General features: G+C 40.6%; 1 protein-coding gene across 1 annotated transcript; it reads left to right on the top strand.

Annotated features, from left to right (window-relative positions):
- Positions 1-3,480: 3,480 nt before the first annotated feature.
- Positions 3,481-18,330, top strand: LOC139543113 (NLR family CARD domain-containing protein 3-like). Its single transcript, XM_071349539.1, has 11 exons — positions 3,481-3,557; positions 9,310-9,408; positions 11,517-11,633; positions 11,895-11,979; positions 12,109-12,337; positions 12,713-13,676; positions 13,987-14,160; positions 15,560-15,733; positions 16,199-16,245; positions 16,560-16,696; positions 17,734-18,330. The coding sequence occupies exons 1-11, from the start codon at positions 3,535-3,537 to the stop codon at positions 17,746-17,748; spliced, it is 2,064 nt and encodes a 687-aa protein (XP_071205640.1). The 5' UTR covers positions 3,481-3,534; the 3' UTR covers positions 17,749-18,330.
- The last annotated feature ends 3,518 nt before the right edge of the window (positions 18,331-21,848 follow it).

Genomic DNA, 21,848 nt, shown 5'->3' with positions numbered 1-21,848 from the left:
TTTTTGGAATCCTTTCTCTGCATGTTGAACGAGTGGATTACTCAAATACATGGCGCCAACTAAACTGACTTTTTGGGATATAAAGAAGGATTTTATCTAACAAAACGACACTACATGTTGTACCTGGGACTCTTAGGATTGCAAATCAGAGGAAGATTTTCAAAAAGGAAGTGAATAATTAATCGCTGTTTGTGAATTTATGAAACCTGTGCTGGTTGAAAAATATTTTGATGTGCGGCGCCATCCTCAAACAATCACATGACTTTCACTGTAAAGCCTATTGTAAATCGGACAACGCAGTTAGATTAACAAGAATTTAAGCTTTTAACCGATATGACACCTATGTACCTAAATGTTTAATATCCATAATTTGTATGATTATTTATTTGAATTGCGCACCCTCCAATTTCACCGGATGTTGTCGACTAGCCGTAAGAAGTTTTAAGAACAAATTCTTATTTACATTGACGGGCTAGGAACAGTGGGTTAGCTGCCTTGTTCAGAACAACAGGTCTTTACCTTGTCAGCTCGGGGATTCAATCTAGAAACGTTTTAGTTACTGGCCCAACACTCTAACCACTAGGCTACCTGCCGATCCTAGATCATAATGAATCAGATTACATGGAGAGGGGGGACCTGATCCTAGATCATAATGAATCAGATTACATGGACAGGGGACCTGATCCTAGATCATAATGAATCAGATTACATGGAAAGGGAGACCTGATCCTAGATCATAATGAATCAGATTACATGGAGAGGGGGACCTGATCCTAGATCATAATGAATCAGATTACATGGACAGGGGGGACCTGATCCTAGATCATAATGAATCAGATTACATGGAGAGGGGGGACCTGATCCTAGATCATAATGAATCAGATTACATGAAGAGGAGAGACCTGATCCTAGATCATAATGAATAAGATTACATGGAGAGGGGGACCTGATCCTAGATCATAATGAAAAAGATTACATGGAGAGGGGGACCTGATCCTAGGTCATACGGAATCAGATTACATGCAGAGGGTGACCTGATCCTAGATCATAATGAATAACATTACATGGAGAGGGGGGACCTGATCACAATGAATCAGATTACAAGGAGAGAGGGACCTGATCCTAGATCATAATGAATAACATTACATGGAGAGGGGGGACCCGATCACAATGAATCAGATTACAAGGAGAGAGGGACCTGATCCTAGATCATTATGAATCAGATTACATGGAGAGGGCGACCTGATCCTAGATCCTATTGAATCAGATTACATGCAGAAGGGGACCTGATCCTAGATCATAATGATTCAGATTACATTGAGAGGGTGACCTGATCCTAGATCATAATGAATAAGATTACATGGAGAGGGGGACCTGATCCTAGATCATAATGAATAAGATTACATGGACAGGGTGACCTGATCCTAGATCATATTGAATCAGATTACATGGAGAGGGGGACCTGATCCTAGATCATAATTAATCAGATTACATGGAGAGTGGGACCTGATCCTAGATCATAATTAATCAGATTACAAGGAGAGGGGGACCTGATCCTAGATCATAATGAATCAGTTTACATGGAGAGGGGGGACCTGATCATAATTAATCAGATTACATGGACAGGGGGACCTGATCCTAGATCATAATGAATCAGTTTACATGGAGTGGGGGACCTGATCCTAGATCATAATGAATCAGATTACAAGGAGAGGGGGACCTGATCCTAGATCATTATGAATCAGATTACATGGAAAGGGAGACCTGATCCTAGATCATATTGAATCAAATTACATGGAGAGGGGGACCTGATCCTAGATCATAATGAATCAGATTACATGGAGAGGAGGGACCTGATCCCAGATCATTATGAATCAGATTACATGGAGAGGGAGACCTGATCCTAGGTCATAAGGAATCAGATTACATGCAGAGGGTGACCTGATCCTAGATCATAATGAATAACATTACATGGAGAGGGGGGACCTGATCATAATGCATCAGATTACATGGACAGGGGGACCTGATCCTAGATCAAAATGAATCAGATTACATGGAGAGGGGAATCTGATCCTAGATCATAATGAACCAGATTACATGGAGAGGGGGGACCTGATCCTAGATCATTATGAATCAGATTACATGGAGAGGGAGACCTGATCCTAGATCATATTGAATCAGATTACATGCAGAGGGGGACCTGATCCTAAATCATAATGAATCAGATTACATGGAGAGGGGAGACCTGATCCTAGATCATAATGAATCAGATTACATAGACAGGGGCCCTGATCCTAGATCATAATGAATCATTACAAGGTGATGGAGACCTGATCCTAGATCATTATGAATCAGATTACATGGAAAGGGAGACCTGATCCTAGATCATATTGAATCAGATTACATGGAGAGGGGGACCTGATCCTAGATCTTAATGAATAAGATTACATGGAGAGGGGGACCTGATCCTAGATCATAATGAATCAGATTACAAGGAGAGGGGGGACCTGATCATAATTAATCAGATTACATGGACAGGGGGACCTGATCCTAGATCATAATGAATCAGTTTACATGGAGTGGGGGACCTGATCCTAGATCATTATGAATCAGATTACATGGAAAGGGAGACCTGATCCTAGATCATATTGAATAAGAGTACATGGAGAAAGAGACCTGATCCTAGATCATAATGAATAAGAGTACATGGAGAAAGAGACCTGATCCTAGATCATAATGAATAAGATTACATGGAGAGGGGGACCTGATCCTAGGTCATAAGGAATCAGATTACATGCAGAGGGGGACCTGATCCTAGATCAAAATGAATCAGATTACATGGAGAGGGGGACCTGATCCTAGATCATAATGAATCAGATTACATGGAGAGGGGGACCTGATCCTAGATCATAATGAACCAGATTACATGGAGAGGGGGGACCTGATCCTAGATCATAATGAATCAGTTTACATGGAGTGGGGACCTGATCCTAGATTATAATGAACCAGATTACATGGAGAGGGGGGACCTGATCCTAGATCATTATGAATCAGATTACATGGAGAGGGAGACCTGATCCTAGATCATATTGAATCAGATTACATGCAGAGGGGGACCTGATCCTAAATCATAATGAATCAGATTACATGGAGAGGGGAGACCTGATCCTAGATCATAATGAATCAGATTACATAGACAGGGGGACCTGATCCTATATCCTGATGAATCAGATTACATGGAGAGGGGAGACCTGATCCTAGATCAGCACTCCTCCTCTGGACACTGCCTGTATGAAACAGAACACATAGTTGTAAAGTCTAGTTACAGCAGGTGTTTACCTCCATCTAGTGGAAGATACCAATAAAACACTTCATCATCAGGGTGGGGAGGCGGCTGATCTGAAACAGAAAGTAAAGTTGCTCTTTTGTTCAGGATCCATTTTGAGACGACAGAGCAGAAAACACTATATGGAGATTATTGAAAAATAAAGTAAGTATTTCTGAAAAATAATCTATTCTATTGGAAAACGCAATATGGGGAGAAGAAAAAAAAAGAGGTAGGTATATTTGAACAATAATCTATTCTAAAGGACAGAGTAAGAGAATGAATATCTGGAATGAGATATTACTAGTTAGTAGAACTGCTACTTGAGCTGAGTTGCTGACAGACAGCAGTTTTCAAAGTGTAAACTAATCAGTAGGCCGACATGTTATCAGTTAAACGTCTGGTAAAGATGGTGGAGGAGCTTTTCAATTATATGGTTTTATGTTTATCTCAGGGTTTCTCAATCCTTTTGTTCTTACCAGCACTTACACACCTGATTCAACTAATCATCAAATATTTTAAGACAGTTTAATATTTGAGGCATACAAATTAACATTCTGAAATTAAAACCTTTTGGGTTTGTAGACCTGCTTTCAATTATTAAAGTCCAACAGTAACTCACATTTTGGAGGAAAAAAACACAGCGAAACTTGGTTTCGAGTAAATTATATGTTTATCAATTCATAATGTAAGAGAGATGTCTTGAAGAAACACGTCTGCATTTAGAACTCTGTGTCTCAGTGCGCTGCGACAGTGGGAAGTTCGTTTTGCATGGCCCGGTGCTACAGGGGAGTGGACATTTATTTTAAGGACCAATGGAACGGTCTAAAATGCGTAAACTCTGTTCACCCGGGGAGCCGGGCAATGCACAACTAATTCCCCCAGTGACCGTTACTTTATTTCCTGATATGAAATGTAAAGTAACTTTGTAGCCGACGCAGTTCCAGAATGTCTGTTGAAACTGTGTCTCATATGGAACGTTAGAACAGTGGTGGAAACAGAACTCAGTTCTCAAACTGGAGTAAAAGGAAAGATTCCTTCATAGAACATGACTCAAGTAAAAGGGAAAGTCACACAGTAAAATACTACTTCAGGAAAAGTCTAAAAGTATTTGGTTTTAAATATAATTAAGTATCAAAAGTAAAAGTAAAGTAGTAATAATTTAAAATTAATTTTATTAAGCAAACCAGACAGCACAATTTTCTTGTTATTTTAATGTATGGATAGCCAGGGTCACACTCCAACACTCAGACATCATTTAAAAACAAAGCATTTGTGTTTAGTGAGTCTGCCAGATCAGAGGCAGTAGGGATGACCAGGGATGTTCTCTGTTTAGTGAGTCCTCCAGATCAGAGGCAGTAGGGATGACCAGGGATGTTCTCTGTTTAGTGAGTCCACCAGATAAGAGGCAGTAGGGATGACCAGGGATGTTCTCTGTTTAGTGAGTCTGCCAGATCAGAGGCAGTAGGGATGACCAGGAATGTTCTCTTGATAAGTGTGTGAATTGGACCATTTATCTGTCCTGCTAAGCATTCAAAACGTAACGAGTACTTTTGGGTGTCAGGGAAAATGTACGGAGTAAAAATTACATACTTTTCTTTATGACTGTAGTGAAGTAAAGGTAAAAGTTGTTAAAAATATAATTAGTAAAGTAAAGGACAGATTCCCCCAAAAATACTTAAGTAGTACTTTAAAGTATTTTACTGAAGTACTTTACACCACTGCATTAGAAGACAGATAAATGTGTTGATTTGAAGGAAAGACGGGCAGATTCTGGTAGGTAGGCTACGAACTATTATAAAGTTAGGTCGTCGTCAGACATTCAACAGTCACAGTAGGTTTGAGCTACAGTATGATCACTAATCATGCCGACCAACCTGATGGTCTCTGTTGGAAATGTTGTGAAAAGTATCTGGCCTCGGCTATAAATATCTGGCATTACTCATCTCATATGTATATACTGTATTCTATACTATTCTACTGTATCTTAGTCTATGTATTACTCATCTCATATGTATATACTGCATTCTATACTATTCTACTGTATCTTAGTCTATGTATTACTCATCTCATATGTATATACTGTATTCTATACTATTCTACTGTATCTTAGTCTATGTATTACTCATCTCATATGTATATACTGTATTCTATACTATTCTACTGTATCTTAGTCTATGCTGCTCAGACATTGTGACCAATAACATTTGACTTGATTTAGATTACACTATATTATTTGATTTGATTTGATTTAGATTAGGCTATATATACAACATGACCAAAAGTATGTAGACACCTGCTTGTCGAACGTCTCATTCCAAAATCATAGGCATTCATATGGAGTTGGTCCCCCCTTTGCTGTTATAACAGCCTCCACTCTTCTGGGAAGGCTTTCCACTAGATGTTGGAACATTGCTGCGGGGACTTGCTTCCATTCAGCCACAAGAGCATTAGGGAGGTCGGGCACTGATGTTGGGTGATTAGGCCTGGCTCGCAGTCGGCGTTCAATTTCATCCCAAAGGTGTTCGATTGGTTGAGGTCAGGGCTCTGTGCAGGCCAGTCAAGTTCATCCACACCGATCTCGAGAAGCCATTTCTGTATTGACCTCACTTTGTGCACGGGGACATTGTCATGCTGAAACAGAAAATGGCCTTCCCCAAACTGTTGCCACAAAGTTGGAAGCACAGAATCGTCTAGAATGTAATTTTATACTGTAGCGTTAAGATTTCTCTTCACTAGAACTAGGGGGCCCGAACCATGAAAAACAGCCCCAGACCATTATTCCTCCTCCACCAAACTTTACAGTTGGCACTATGCATTCGGGCAGGTAGCGTTTTCCTGGCATCTGCCAAACCCAGATTCGTCCGTCGGACTGCCAGATGGTGAAGCGTGATTCATAACTCCAAAGAACACGTTTCCACTGCTCCAGAGTCCAATGGCTTTACACCACTCAAGCCGATGCTTGGCATTGCGCATGGTGATCTTGTGTGCGGCTGCTCGGCCGTGGAAACTAATTTCATGAAGCTCCCGACGAACAGTTATTTTGCTGACGTTGCAGTTTGGAACTCGGTAGTGTTGCAACCGAGGACAGCGCTTCCGCACTCGGCGGTCCTAGATGTTTCATTCTCTGTCCTGCTACTGGTAGGTCTATAACATTATGTGAACTGATCTGAACAGGTTTAGACTGGTCATCTATGATATGTAGGCTATAGCCGAGGTATAAACCTTGATCTGCATATCACTAACAAACTGCTATTATACATTATAACCTAGTCTACTTTACATAATATAACATCTACATATCACTAACAACCCACTATTATACATTATAACCTAGTCTACTTTACATAATATAACATCTACATATCACTAACAAACTGCTATTATACATTATAACCTAGTCTACTTTACATAATATAACATCTACATATCACTAACAGACCACTACTATACATTATAACCTAGTCTACTTTACATAATATAACATATCACTAACAACCCTCTACTATACATTATAACCTAGTCTACTTTACATAATATAACATCTACATATCACTAACAGACCACTACTATACATTATAACCTAGTCTACTTTACATAATATAACATCTACATATCACTAACAAACCACTACTATACATTATAACCTAGTCTACTTTACATAATATAACATCTACATATCACTAACAACCCACTACTATACATTATAACCTAGCCTACTTTACATAATATAACATCTACATATCACTAACAACCCACTACTATACATTATAACCTAGTCTACTTTACATAATATAACATCTACATATCACTAACAACCCACTATTATACATTATAACCTAGTCTACTTTACATAATATAACATCTACATATCACTAACAACCCACTACTATACATTATAACCTAGCCTACTTTACATAATATAACATCTACATATCACTAACAACCCACTACTATACATTATAACCTAGTCTACTTTACATAATATAACATATCTTACTTGATGCATTAAACCTTTCTGAATGGATCAATGATTTCCCCCTCAGATCAATCATGCCCAGTTCAGCCCTTCTGTCTATATTCTCAGATACGTTGAGAAAATAACAGATTGAAAGACAATAAATAGCCTACTTTTAATGAATACAAATAATTGTGAGACATGGCCTTGTGTTGCTGTACTGTCTATAACTACCTTAACAAACAGTGACTTATTATTATTATTGACAGTTACCATGGAGATGAAATGTCACAACTACATGTTCATGTGATGCATTAAATCACCTGACTGTTTCGATATGTCTGTTAGTAAATGTTTTATTTCTAAGAGATAATGAATAAATGATAACCTGGAAATCAATTATTAGTTGTTACTGTGTTAACCACAACCAACATGCTGGATCTCTGTTTAGTTGTCACTGTGTTAACCACAACCAACATGTTGGATCTCTGTTAAGTTGTCACTGTGTTAACCACAACCAACATGCTGGATCTCTGTTTAGTTGTCACTGTGTTAACCACAACCAACATGCTGGATCTCTGTTTAGTTGTCACTGTGTTAACCACAACCAACATGCTGGATCTCTGTTTAGTTGTCACTGTGTTAACCACAACCAACATGTTGGATCTCTGTTTAGTTGTCACTGTGTTAACCATAACCAACATGTTGGATCTCTGTTTAGTTGTCACTGTGTTAACCACAACCAACATGTTGGATCTCTGTTTAGTTGTCACTGTGTTAACCACAACCAACATGTTGGATCTCTGTTTAGTTGTCACTGTGTTAACCACAACCAACATGTTGGATCTCTGTTTAGTTGTCACTGTGTTAACCACAACCAACATGTTGGATCTCTGTTTAGTTGTCACTGTGTTAACCACAACCAACATGCTGGATCTCTGTTTAGTTGTCACTGTGTTAACCACAACCAACATGTTGGATCTCTGTTTAGTTGTCACTGTGTTAACCACAACCAACATGTTGGATCTCTGTTTAGTTGTCACTGTGTTAACCACAACCAACATGTTGGATCTCTGTTTAGTTGTAACTGTGTTAACCACAACCAACATGTTGGATCTCTGTTTAGTTGTCACTGTGTTAACCACAACCAACATGCTGGATCTCTGTTTAGTTGTCACTGTGTTAACCACAGCCAACATGCTGGATCTCTGTTTAGTTGTCACTGTGTTAACCACAACCAACATGTTGGATCTCTGTTTAGTTGTCACTGTGTTAACCACAACCAACATGCTGGATCTCTGTTTAGTTGTCACTGTGTTAACCACAACCAACATGTTGGATCTCTGTTTAGTTGTCACTGTGTTAACCACAACCAACATGTTGGATCTCTGTTTAGTTGTCACTGTGTTAACCACAACCAACATGCTGGATCTCTGTTTAGTTGTCACTGTGTTAACCACAACCAACATGCTGGATCTCTGTTTAGTTGTCACTGTGTTAACCACAACCAACATGTTGGATCTCTGTTTAGTTGTCACTGTGTTAACCACAACCAACATGTTGGATCTCTGTTTAGTTGTCACTGTGTTAACCACAACCAACATGCTGGATCTCTGTTTAGTTGTCACTGTGTTAACCACAACCAACATGCTGGATCTCTGTTTAGTTGTCACTGTGTTAACCACAACCAACATGTTGGATCTCTGTTTAGTTGTCACTGTGTTAACCACAACCAACATGCTGGATCTCTGTTTAGTTGTCACTGTGTTAACCACAACCAACATGTTGGATCTCTGTTTAGTTGTCACTGTGTTAACCACAACCAACATGTTGGATCTCTGTTTAGTTGTCACTGTGTTAACCACAACCAACATGTTGGATCTCTGTTTAGTTGTCACTGTGTTAACCACAACCAACATGTTGGATCTCTGTTTAGTTGTCACTGTGTTAACCACAACCAACATGCTGGATCTCTGTTTAGTTGTCACTGTGTTAACCACAACCAACATGCTGGATCTCTGTTTAGGGGTCAGTGCTCTAAAATGAGTCTCTCTGGGGAGAGAGAGGAGGGGGGCCCTGCCTCTAAAATGCATCTCTCTGGGGGACATGACACCAAAGCTAAGAGGTAAGATGACAATTTTATGAAGATTTGATTAAGTTTATTTCCAAAATAATTAGTTTTTTTAAGATGAATGCACTTACTGTAAATCTCTCTGGATAAGAGCATCTGCTAAATCAGGGGTTCTCAATCCGGGGTCTGTGGAGGTACTGCAGGGGTTCTCAATCCGGGGTCTGTGGAGGTACTGCAGGGGTTCTCAATCCGGGGTCTGTGGAGGTACTGCAGGGGTTCTCAATCCGGGGTCAGTGGAGGTACTGCAGGGGTTCTCAATCCGGGGTCTGTGGAGGTACTGCAGGGGTTCTCAATCCGGGGTCTGTGGAGGTACTGCAGGGGTTCTCAATCCGGGGTCTGTGGAGGTACTGCAGGGGTTCTCAATCCGGGGTCTGTGGAGGTACTGCAGGGGTTCTCAGTCCGGGGTCTGTGGAGGTACTGCAGGGGTTCTCAGTCCGGGGTCTGTGGAGGTACTGCAGGGGTTCTCAATCCGGGGTCTGTGGAGGTACTGCAGGGGTTCTCAATCCGGGGTCTGTGGAGGTACTGCAGGGGTTCTCAATCCGGGGTCTGTGGAGGTACTGCAGGGGTTCTCAATCCGGGGTCTGTGGAGGTACTGCAGGGGTTCTCAATCCGGGGTCAGTGGAGGTACTGCAGGGGTTCCACGGCACCCTGACTACTCGTTGCAATGTAAGACAGTTGATAGAATTTTCACACGACACGACCACTTTGCCTACTCTTAATTATTGACTAATATAATGGAATGCATATTGTTTTAACCAATTCTGATCGTTGTTACAGCAGAATTTTACCGTTATATCAACACACTCTTCACACCCGTAACAACTCTAAATAGCTTTGGCATAGTAGCATCAAGTCCCTCGCCAATAATGTTGCCTACAACGTTGCAACAATGTTCATTTTCATCTAACACATATTACGCCCAGATGCATATTACACCCCAGATACCTTCAATTGCCCATTTTATAGCCACGCCCAATTTAGGATTGTTTTTTAACAATGTGATGTTGCGCTCCAAAGGGACAACTTGAAATAACATGATGTAGATAATTAAATCATCAAAAGAAAAACATGTTTATTATACACTCCTAGAAAAGAAGGTTCCTTATTGAACCAAAAAGGCTTCTATCACTTCCTTAATATATGGAACCACTAAAAGTTAAATATATATTTTTGGGTTCAGTGAAGAAGAACCTCTAGAGTTCTGATCAACGAAAGGTTCACGTTTTGAAAGGTGAATGTTTTGAGGATGTGAACCCAGCAGCCCTCCAGTGGTCAGATCAATTCCACCTGTTTTCCTCAACTGTAGTGTATGATATACCAGAGTCTATACTTTTATCATTTGACTGTATAAAACCTAGCAGTGCTTCTGATTTCTCTGAGAGTGAGGCAGGTATATATTATTACTGTATAAAACCTAGCAGTACTACTGATTTCTCTGAGAGTGAGGCAGATATATATTATTACTGTATAAAACCTAGCAGTACTACTGATTTCTCTGAGAGTGAGGCAGATATATATTATTACTGTGTAAAACCTAGCAGTACTACTGATTTCACTGAGAGTGAGGCAGATATATATTATTACTGTGTAAAACCTAGCAGTACTACTGATTTCTCTGAGAGTGAGGCAGATATATATTATTACTGTGTAAAACCTAGCAGTACTACTGATTTCTCTGAGAGTGAGGCAGATATAGATTATTTATGTGTAAAACCTAGCAGTACTACTGATTTCTCTGAGAGTGAGGCAGATATATATTATTTATGTGTAAAACCTAGCAGTACTACTGATTTCTATGAGAGTGAGGCAGATATGTAGCATTTTGCAAAAAAAACATGATTATTTGTCTCTCTGAAATGAAACCATCAAGTGATAGATTTTAAACAAATACATGTCTGTCATTGAACAACCCCATGCCATGATTAGATAGTGAAAAAACACACCAATCTCTTTCAGAAATGAAATGCTTTAAACATTAAAAGCTAATTTACTAACATTTCTATAAATGGATATAAAGCGTTTTGGATTTAACTCTTTTTATGTTTCCCCATCTGAGCTCAGAGTAGATGAGAGATGTAATGTCTGTCTCTGTTGTGTTGAAGCCCAATCAAGCAGGAGAGACCAGCCTCCCCTGTACCCAGCTGTGTGTCCATGAAGAGTGACCGGTCTATGCGTCTACCTATATACTTTGGAGAGGGAGACTTTTCTACTGATCAAAGGTAAGAAGAACTCATGGGTCATGGTCAGTGAGTTAAACAACACTGTCTCTAGTCATTTCTCCTCTCCCATTTTCACATTTATTTTGGTTGTTTTCATAATCCATAGGCTAATCCTTTTTCCCATTTTCATAGTCCTAAAACAATATTAAACAAACACAACGTTCCCTCCGTGTGTGTGTGTGTGTGTGTGTGTGTGTGTGTGTGTGTGTGTGTGTGTGTACTCCCTGGATGAGGAGATGTAATCTCATGTTTTGTCCACAGAAACCGACAGGAGAGATCAGAGTCAGAGATTCTCAGTGGTCAGTCTTCCCAGAGTCATCAAACAGACCTGGACTCCATATTCAGTGTATGTGGTCCTGTTATGTACATTTGTTTTTGTTTACCTCAAGTAAAGTTGATCTGTCAATCATTCATTAATGTGTTAATGAGAAAGCATTTCTTCTCTTGCTTAATTTATTTACTTGATTTATTTCAGTTGCTCGAAGAGAATATTTTGACATTTGTGAAGAACGAGCTGAAGATGTTCAAGAGGATTCTTAGTCCAGAACTCCCAGAAGGCTTTGAGAGTCAGAAGCAGGATAAGGAAGTGGTGGATGCTGAAGATGAGAAGCAGGAGAGCAGTGCCAGAGAGGGGGCTCTGAAGATCACACTGCACGTCCTGAGGAAAATGAACCAGAAGGAGCTTGCTGACACACTGGAGAAATGTAAGATCTGTCTGCCTCATGATGAATGCTGTTTTATAACATTTAAAAGCTGTAGCTAAAGTACAGCTAAAGTAGCTATGTAACTCAATCATATTGTAGCAGCCTTAACACAACACCTAGTGACCTCATCAAGTAGCAGCAGAGATGTGTTGTGGTGATTAATTTAGAGAGAGAGAGACAACATTAATGATACCATCAATAATACCAATAATAATATAATCAGTCACACCAGTCTGTAATGCATTATGAAAACATTACACATGTATACAGTCAGTTAATAGAATAAATAATTATAATGTAAAACGTTATAACCGTCTTACAATACTGTAGTCATTAAAACAGACGTAATATTAATATCCTCTGTGTTATTTCTAGATTCAGATGATCCTGCTGTGATTTGCCAACGTGAACTCAAATCTAATCTAAAGAAGAAGTTTCAATGTGTATTTGAGGGGATCGCTAAACAAGGAAACCCAACACTTCTCAATAAGATCTACACAGAGCTCTACATCATGCTGACAAAGGGAGTCGGGAAAGAAGAGACAGGTCCACACTGGAATAAAGAGAGCATTCTGTCACTGGGAAAACTGGCTTTTCAACAGCTTGTGAATGGCAATCTGATTTTCTATGAAGAAGACCTGAAAGAGGCTGGCATTGATGTCAATGAAGCCTCAGTGTACTCAGGATTGTGCACACAGATCTTTAAAGAGGAATGTGGGCTGTACCAGGACAAGGTGTACTGCTTTGTTCATCTGAGCATTCAGGAGTTTCTGGCTGCTGTATATGTGTTCCTCTCATTCATCAACAACAATGAGAATCTAATGGATGAACCGCAATCAACGTCCAGGAACTTTTCTGTGAGTTTTAGACAAAGGCGTAAAGTTACTGTCTACAAGAGTGCTGTGGATAAAGCCTTACAAAGTGAGACGGGAAACCTGGACCTTTTCCTCCGCTTCCTTCTGGGCCTCTCACTGGAGTCCAATCAGAAGCACTTACAAGGTCTACTGACAAAGACAAGAAGCAGCTCACAGAGCCATGAAGAAACAGTCAAGTACATCAAGGAGAAGATCAGGGAGAATCCCTCTCCAGAGAGGTGCATCAATCTGTTCCACTGTCTGAATGAACTGAATGACCATTCTCTAGTGGAGGAGATCCAAAGATACCTGAGATTAGGAAGTCTCTCAGAAGAAGAACTGTCACCTGCACAGTGGTCAGCTCTGGTCTTTGTGTTGCTGACTTCAGAAAAGGAGCTGGATGTGTTTGACCTGAAGAAATACTCCAGATCAGAGGAAGGTCTTCTGAGGCTGCTGCCAGTGGTCAAAGCCTCCAGAGTTGTTCTGTGAGTAAATAAAATGACATTTATGAACTAATCATCAGGGAGAAATATTTAGTTTAGATACAAATATGTATTATAATATATATATATATATAATATTATATTGAAAAACACGTTGAATTTTTAAACACATATTGAATCAGTGCATTGATTTTCACATTGGTATAACATTATGACCATACAATTCTAGGAGACGGAAGATGAATCTATATGTTGTTTATTAAGAGAATAAACTAAATGCATCTGCCATTGTCCTTCTACACTACTCGTTAAATTAACAGTGTGTTTGAAGTCATGATGATCTCTTTGTCAGGCTGTCAGGCTGTGGAGTCACAGAGGAAGGCTGTGCTTCTCTGGTCTCAGCTCTGAGGTCAAACCCCTCACACCTGAGAGAGCTGGATCTGAGTAACAATGACCTGAAGGATTCAGGAGTGAAGCTGCTCTCTGCTGGACTGGGGAATCCCCACTGTAAACTGGAGACTCTGAGGTCAGTATTCCTGTAATTGGTCAACATGTGATAACTGTTCACCAGATCCATATGTGTTTACCAGACACACATAGTCCACACCATATGTGTTTGGACAGTGAAGCTTACAGTTTTAAAGTTGGTGCTATGCTCCAGCATTTTGGATTTGAGATATAATGTTTCATATTAGGTGACAGTACAGAACGTCACCTTTTATTTGAGGGAATTCATACATATATATTACCGTTTAGATATGAATAGTGAATAATGATGAATAACAAAGTTATAGAGGCACAAATATCAGTATAAATGCTCATCAGATATGAAAGCACTGTCTTGTAGTTGTCATAAGTTTAGTATTTGGTCCCATATTCATGCCTGCAGTGATTATATCAATCTTGTGACTCTACAGACTTGTTGAATTCATTTGCAGTTTTGTCTTGGTTGTGTTTTGGATGTTTTTCCTAATAGAAACTGAATGGTGAATAATGTCCTGTCATTTTGGAGTCACTTCACTGGTATTGTCAGTAAGAATAGAAGATGTTTCTGAACAATTCTACATTCATGTGGATGCTACCAAGGTCATGAATAAACATGAATGAATCGAGAATGATGATGAATGAGAAAGTTAGAGAGGAACAAAGATCATACCCCCTCTGTTATTGGTAATGGTGAGAGGTTAGCATGTTTTGTTGTAGACTCTGTTATTGGTAATGGTGAGAGGTTAGCATGTTTTGTTGTAGCCTCTGTTATTGGTAATGGTGAGAGGTTAGTATGTTTTGTTGTAGTCTCTGTTATTGGTAATGGTGAGAGGTTAGCATGTTTTGTTGTAACCTCTGTTATTGGTAATGGTGAGAGGTTCTTTAACTTTTTCAAATACTAAACTTTTGACTACTTTAATACACTATGAGTGAATTGGTCAGAATACTTATGACTTCAAATAGGGGGACTAGATACATAAAGGGCTTTCATTTCTAAATGGTGAAACAGATATGTATTTAAATATCCTCAAATAAAAGGTGACATTATATACTGTCACCTCATATGAAACATTTGATCTGAAATCCAAAATGTTGGAGTATAGAGCCACTTTTAAAATGTTACCTTCACTGTCAAAATAGATATGGTGTGGACTGTATACTCAATACAATCTAAATCTGATACCTCACTGTCTGTCTTCTGACTGATACTGGTTTTTAAACTGGTCTGGTCAGTCTACTCAAATATTTGTACTATACATTTTTCTCTCTACCAGTAATATTATGATCATTTATAATAATGTTACATTCATTCATTTATGAATAGATATGGCAAGTTTCAGGACACTGATATATCTGAATATTAGAAAAAATATATACTGCCACTATTTTCACCACCAATGAATAGCAGTGTGATTTTAATATGATTTGACTCTTTGCAGGCTGTCACGCTGTCTAGTCACAGAGGAAGGCTGTGCTTCTCTGGTCTCAGCTCTGAGGTCAAACCCCTCACACCTGAGAGAGCTGGACCTGAGCTACAATCACCCAGGAGACTCAGGAGTCAGACTACTCTCTGCTGGACTGGAGGATCCACACTGCAGACTGGAGAAACTCAAGTATGTAGAGGGTTTATGTCAATGTTCATATCAGACATGTTTGACTTATCAGGCTAGTTAAGACAAACATTCTTACCACCACTTGGACAAAGATATATGCTGACTGTGTGTGTGTCCTGTGTGTGTGTGTGTCCTGTGTGTGTGTGTGTGTGTGTGTGTGTGTGTGTGTGTGTGTGTGTGTGTGTGTGTGTGTGTGTGTGTGTGTGTGTGTGTGTGTGTGTGTGTGTGTGTGTGTGTGTGTGTGTGTGTGTGTGTGTGTGTGTGTGTGTGTGTGTGTGTGTGTGTCTGTCCAGTATGTGTGTCTGTCAGACATGTTCGACTTATCAGGCTAGTTAAGACAAACATTCTCACCACCACCAGGACAAAGGTATATGCTGACTGTGTGTGTGTGTGTCCAGTATGTGTGTGTGAGAGAGTTCAGGTGTATCCCTCAATGACTGTCTGTTCTTCTGCTTCCCGCTACAGTGTGGAACATGGTGGAGAGCACACAATGAAACCTGGGCTAAGGAAATGTGAGTGTTGACTGCTGTGAAGAATATGACTAAGAATAAGTCTTAATTCAAGTTAAGTCAAAGTCAAATACCACCATCATTACTTACTTGGTCATATTAAATATCAGCTGTAGTTCTACAGAAGCAGAAATCTGAAAGTGTGTTTTATATTACCAGACAGTATAACATATGATCATTCAACAAGTCTCAAGTTACCTTAACTTCTCCTTTTGATACCTAGAAACATCTACTTTAAATGAATTAGTGAAAAGTGAGTTAACATTCTAATGTGAATGATGATGATTTCTAATATTGTGTCTGGTTTCATCCATCAGATGTCTGTGATCTCACACTGGACCTAAACACAGTAGACAGACTCCTCTCTCTGTCTGAGGAGAACAGAAAGGTGACATGTAGGACAGAGAAGCAGCCGTATCCTGATCACCCAGAGAGATTTGAGGACTGTGGACAGGTGCTGTGTAGAGAGGGTCTGACTGGGCGTTGTTATTGGGAGGTAGAGTGTAGTGGGAGAGGGGCTGATATAGGAGTGACATATAAAGGAATCAGCAGGAGAGGAAGAGGAGGGGTTAAGGACTGTTGTCTTGGATACAATGACAAGTCCTGGAGTCTGTTCTGCTATGACAACCGTTACATTGCCTGTCACAATTATAATCTCATTACCATAGACGTGCCCTCCTCCAGCTCCCACAGAGTAGGAGTGTATCTGGACTGGCCAGCCGGCACTCTGTCCTTCTATAGAGCCTCCTCTGACACACTGACCCACCTGATCACATTCACCTCCACATTCACTGAGCCCCTCTATCCAGGGTTTAGGGTTTGGGATGACGGCGACATAGTGTCCCTCTGTCAGTGATCACCAGTACCCACACACACACACACACACACTGGACACAAACACACACACATTGGGGACACACACACACACACACACACTGGACACAAACACACACACACATTGGACACACACATGTCATGACGTTGGGTTGGGGGTAGGTTTACGACAGTCATAAATACCTCTTTCCCCCTTTTTCTCTCTCCCCACTATAACTGATGTGACATAAGGAAACCCATGGGTTAACATAGAGATTCTGGGTAACATCAGAAGTTGGGGGGAAATGAACTATATTCTGGCAATCCAACCAACTGAACATATGCGGTGGCACTTAAGGTATATTATGTCAGTTCGGTTGCCCTCTGACACATTCTCATCAATGATAGAATGACAAACTCTACTGTGAAAAGTCTAAACGTCAGAGGTATCGGATTCACATGGAATTGTTGTTTAATTGAAATGTTTGAATATGACATTATTTGTGAAGAGGTGAAATGTAATTTTAACTTCCAAATGAGAGATCTGTGCTTTCATAAGTTTTCCTCTGCTCACAGTGGCCCGCCCCTGTGAAGAGGCATGGGTTATAAACTTTTCAGACACACCCCTCTACCTCCACTATATAAAGCCAGTGACAAAAATGTAACATCCTGTTCCAGGTACATTTTGGATGACGATCCGATGTCAAGATGGTTCAGACAATAACTACAGAACTAGGCCAACATCAGCATGGACTTTGATTGTGAATGGTATGAACTTTGAACTCGTGCTCACTACAGAAGTGATATCTCCTAGCCGTTGAGTTGGCAACAGCTGCTACAAACGCAGGTTAGGAAGGACAGTCCGAGTATCCCGTCTTCCACACACAACGTTACTACAAAGTATCCCGTGACTACCAGAGACCAGAGACATTCTCCAAAGGACAGAGGACTCGGGTTGGCGATACGGTCTTCCATCTACCACCAACCTACTGAAGCGCAGCTCAGAGTAAATATGTATTGTATTTTCTTTCTTAAATGGGCGGTAATTTAGAATGCACCACCTGATTTACGAGAGCACAGCTCGCCTATGTTCCCGTCTCCCGCTCTTTCACTAAGACTCAGCCCCTTTTCTTTGTGTAACAAGCTGTCATATCTATTCCGCCCGCTAGGGACGTTTTCTGTATGACGTAATTTGTGATCAAGTTATGATTTAATTGTATATGTGTGATTCTGTGTGATTAGTTAGGTATTTAGTAAATAAATAATTAAACCCAATTTTGTATTGCTGATTCAACTTGTTAGCTAGGATTCTTGCAGATAATCAAGGACTTACAGCTTTCAGATGAGACTGAATATAATGACGATTAATGTGACGGCTATTTAGTAAAATATTACAAAATCTTTAAGAGTTTATTCGAAAGATAACAGCTCTATAAATATTCTTTCGTGGTGTCCCTCTCTAGTTAATTAATATTTACATGATTAGTTCAATCAGGTAATATTAATACCGGAAAAATGATTTTATAGAATAGCATGTCATAGCAATCAATCTGGCATAGTCAAAGACACGACACACACACACACACACACACACACACATTGGAAACACACACATATTGGACACACAAACCCTGGACACACACACACACACATATTGGAAACACACACACACACACACACACATTGGACACACACACACACGTTGGACACACACACACATTGGACACACACACACACACACGTTGGACACACACACATTGGACACACACACACACACACACACATTGGACACACACATTGGACACACACACACAATTTGGACACACACATTGGATGGGGATTGGGGATGAATCAGAATGAGTTGGGTAACATAGATAAGATGTTTTATTTTCATCATATGCTTGATGAATATAGAGATGTGAGATACTTGTAAAAGTCTTTCTTTGTGAAGCAGTTCCTATCTGTGGTTTGTCATGTCGACTAGGGGGTGGATCTTTGCTATAAAAGATCTCAGTTGCCATTATGTTAGGCACTCTCAACTATTCATTAGAGATACTGAAATGTTGAAAGTCAAATGCTATTGCAAAATCTTAATTATTATTAAAGGTGAAGTTTAAGTATAACTCTGACTGGTGTGTGGTTTGCTCTCTCATCATTTGGTAATACAGGAAACTGCCACGACAACACACACACACTCGCACACACATTGGACACATAAACACACACATACACACATTGGACACACACTCAGACATGCACACACACACATTGGACACACACACACACACACAAACACATTGGACATATACACAAACACGCTGGACACTCACACATACACAGACACACACATTGGACACACACACAAACACACACATTGGACACGGGACACACACACACAAACCCTGACCATAGACACACACACACACACTGGATACACATACACATTGGACACTCTGGAAACAGACACTGGACACACACACACACACACACACACACACACAGACTCTGGAAACAGACACTGGACACACACACACACACACACACACACACACACACACACTGGACAAATACACACACTGGATTGGACACACACACACACATTGGACACACACACACACGTTGGACACACACACACACACACACACACAGACATTGGACACTCACACACACATATTGGATACACACACACACACACCCACTCGTACACACGTTGGACACATACACACACGCACACACACATTGGCCACACACACACACATTGGACATATACACAAACACGCTGGACACTTACACACACACAAAGACACACAAATACACACACCATGGATACTAGACACACACACACACACACACACACACTGGACACACACACAAACACACAGACATACACATTGGACACATAGATGATAATGGTGATGCCATGTATCACCCTCCATTACATATCACCAGTCCCCTTTAGTAACGGTAGCTTGTACAGTGTTCTCCATGCTGGCTTTACCTTGTCATCAACACCCTCCATTACATATCACCAGTCCCCTTTAGTAACGGTGGTTACCTTGTCATCATCACCCTCCATTACATATCACCAGTCCCCTTTAGTAACGGTGGTTACCTTGTCATCAACACCCCCCATTACATATCACCAGTCCCCTTTAGTAACGGTGGTTACCTTGTCATCAACACCCTCCATTACATATCACCAGTCCCCTTTAGTAACGGTGGTTACCTTGTCATCAACACCCTCCATTACATATCACCAGTCCCCTTTAGTAACGGTGGCTTGTACAGTGTTCTCCATGCTGGCTTTACCTTGTCATCAACACCCTCCATTACATATCACCAGTCCCCTTTAGTAACGGTGGTTACCTTGTCATCATCACCCTCCATTACATATCACCAGTCCCCTTTAGTAACGGTGGTTACATTGTCATCATCACCCTCCATTACATATCACCAGTCCCCTTTAGTAACGGTGGTTACCTTGTCATCATCACCCTCCATTACATATCACCAGTCCCCTTTAGTAACTCTGGCTTGTACAGTGCTCTCCATGCTGGCTTCACCTTGTCATCAAGGCCCAGTTTTACCCTCCAAGGAGGGTCTTTTCTATTTTTAAATGTATCTTTATTTAAAACCTTGACACACCCCTCTATATAACTCCTTCCCATTCACCTCATCCAAACCCACCTCTTCCAACCCTCTATATAACTCCTCCCATTCACCTCATCCAAACCCACCTCTTCTAACCCTCTATATCACTGCTCACATTCACCTCATCCAAACCCACCTCTTCCAACCCTCTATATTTATATAGAGGGTTGGAAGAGGTGGGTTTGGATGAGGTGAATGGGGAGGAGTTATATAGAGGGTTGGAAGAGGGTGGGTTTGGATGAGGTGAATGGAAGGAGTTATATAGAGGGTTGGAAGAGGTGGGTTTGGATGAGGTGAATGGCGAGGAGTTATATAGAGGGTTGGAAGAGGTGGGTCTGGATGAGGTGAATGGGGAGGAGTTAAATAGAGGGTTGGAAGAGGTGGGTTTGGATGAGGTGAATGGGAGGAGTTATATAGAGGGTTGGGAGTTATATAGAGGGTTGGAAGAGGTGGGTTTGGATGAGGTGAATGGGGAGGAGTTATATAGAGGGTTGGAAGAGGTGGGTTTGGATGAGGTGAATGGGAAGGAGTTATATAGAGGGTTGGAAGAGGTGGGTTTGGATGAGGTGAATGGGAAGGAGTTATATAGAGGGTTGGAAGAGGTGGGTTTGGATGAGGTGAATGGGAAGGAGTTATATAGAGGGTTGGAAGAGGTGGGTTTGGATGAGGTGAATGGGAAGGAGTTATATAGAGGGTTGGAAGAGGTGGGTTTGGATGAGGTGAATGGGAAGGAGTTACAGTGGGGAGAACAAGTATTTGATACACTGCCGATTTTGCAGGTTTTCCTACTTACAAAGCATGTAGAGGTCTGTAATTTTTATCATAGGTACACTTCAACTGTGAGAGACGGAATCTAAAACAAAAATCCAGAAAATCACATTGTATGATTTTTAAGTAATTCATTTGCATTTTATTGCATGACATAAGTATTTGATCACCTACCAACCAGTAAGAATTCCGGCTCTCACAGACCTGTTAGTTTTTCTTTAAGAAGCCCTCCTGTTCTCCACTCATTACCTGTATTAACTGCACCTGTTTGAACTCGTTACCTGTATAAAAGACACCTGTCCACACACTCAATCAAACAGACTCCAACCTCTCCACAATGGCCAAGACCAGAGAGCTGTGTAAGGACATCAGGG

The sequence above is a fragment of the Salvelinus alpinus genome, chromosome 1 (genome assembly GCF_045679555.1).
Source record: "Salvelinus alpinus chromosome 1, SLU_Salpinus.1, whole genome shotgun sequence".
In the NCBI taxonomy this organism is placed as follows: domain Eukaryota; kingdom Metazoa; phylum Chordata; class Actinopteri; order Salmoniformes; family Salmonidae; genus Salvelinus; species Salvelinus alpinus.
The sequence above is the reverse complement of the archived record's forward strand: the minus strand, read 5'-3'. Positions and strand labels throughout refer to the sequence as shown.

What these genes read in the sequence shown, in the direction of transcription:
- LOC139543113 (XM_071349539.1), top strand. Translation starts at nt 3,535, where the DNA reads ATGGGGAGAAGAAAAAAAAAGAG. An exon ending in GGGAGAAGAAAAAAAAAGAG is followed by an intron (nt 3,558 to 9,309) that starts GTAGGTATATTT and finishes ATCTCTGTTTAG; the next exon opens with GGGTCAGTGCTCTAAAATGA. An exon ending in AAAGCCTCCAGAGTTGTTCT is followed by an intron (nt 13,677 to 13,986) that starts GTGAGTAAATAA and finishes TCTCTTTGTCAG; the next exon opens with GCTGTCAGGCTGTGGAGTCA.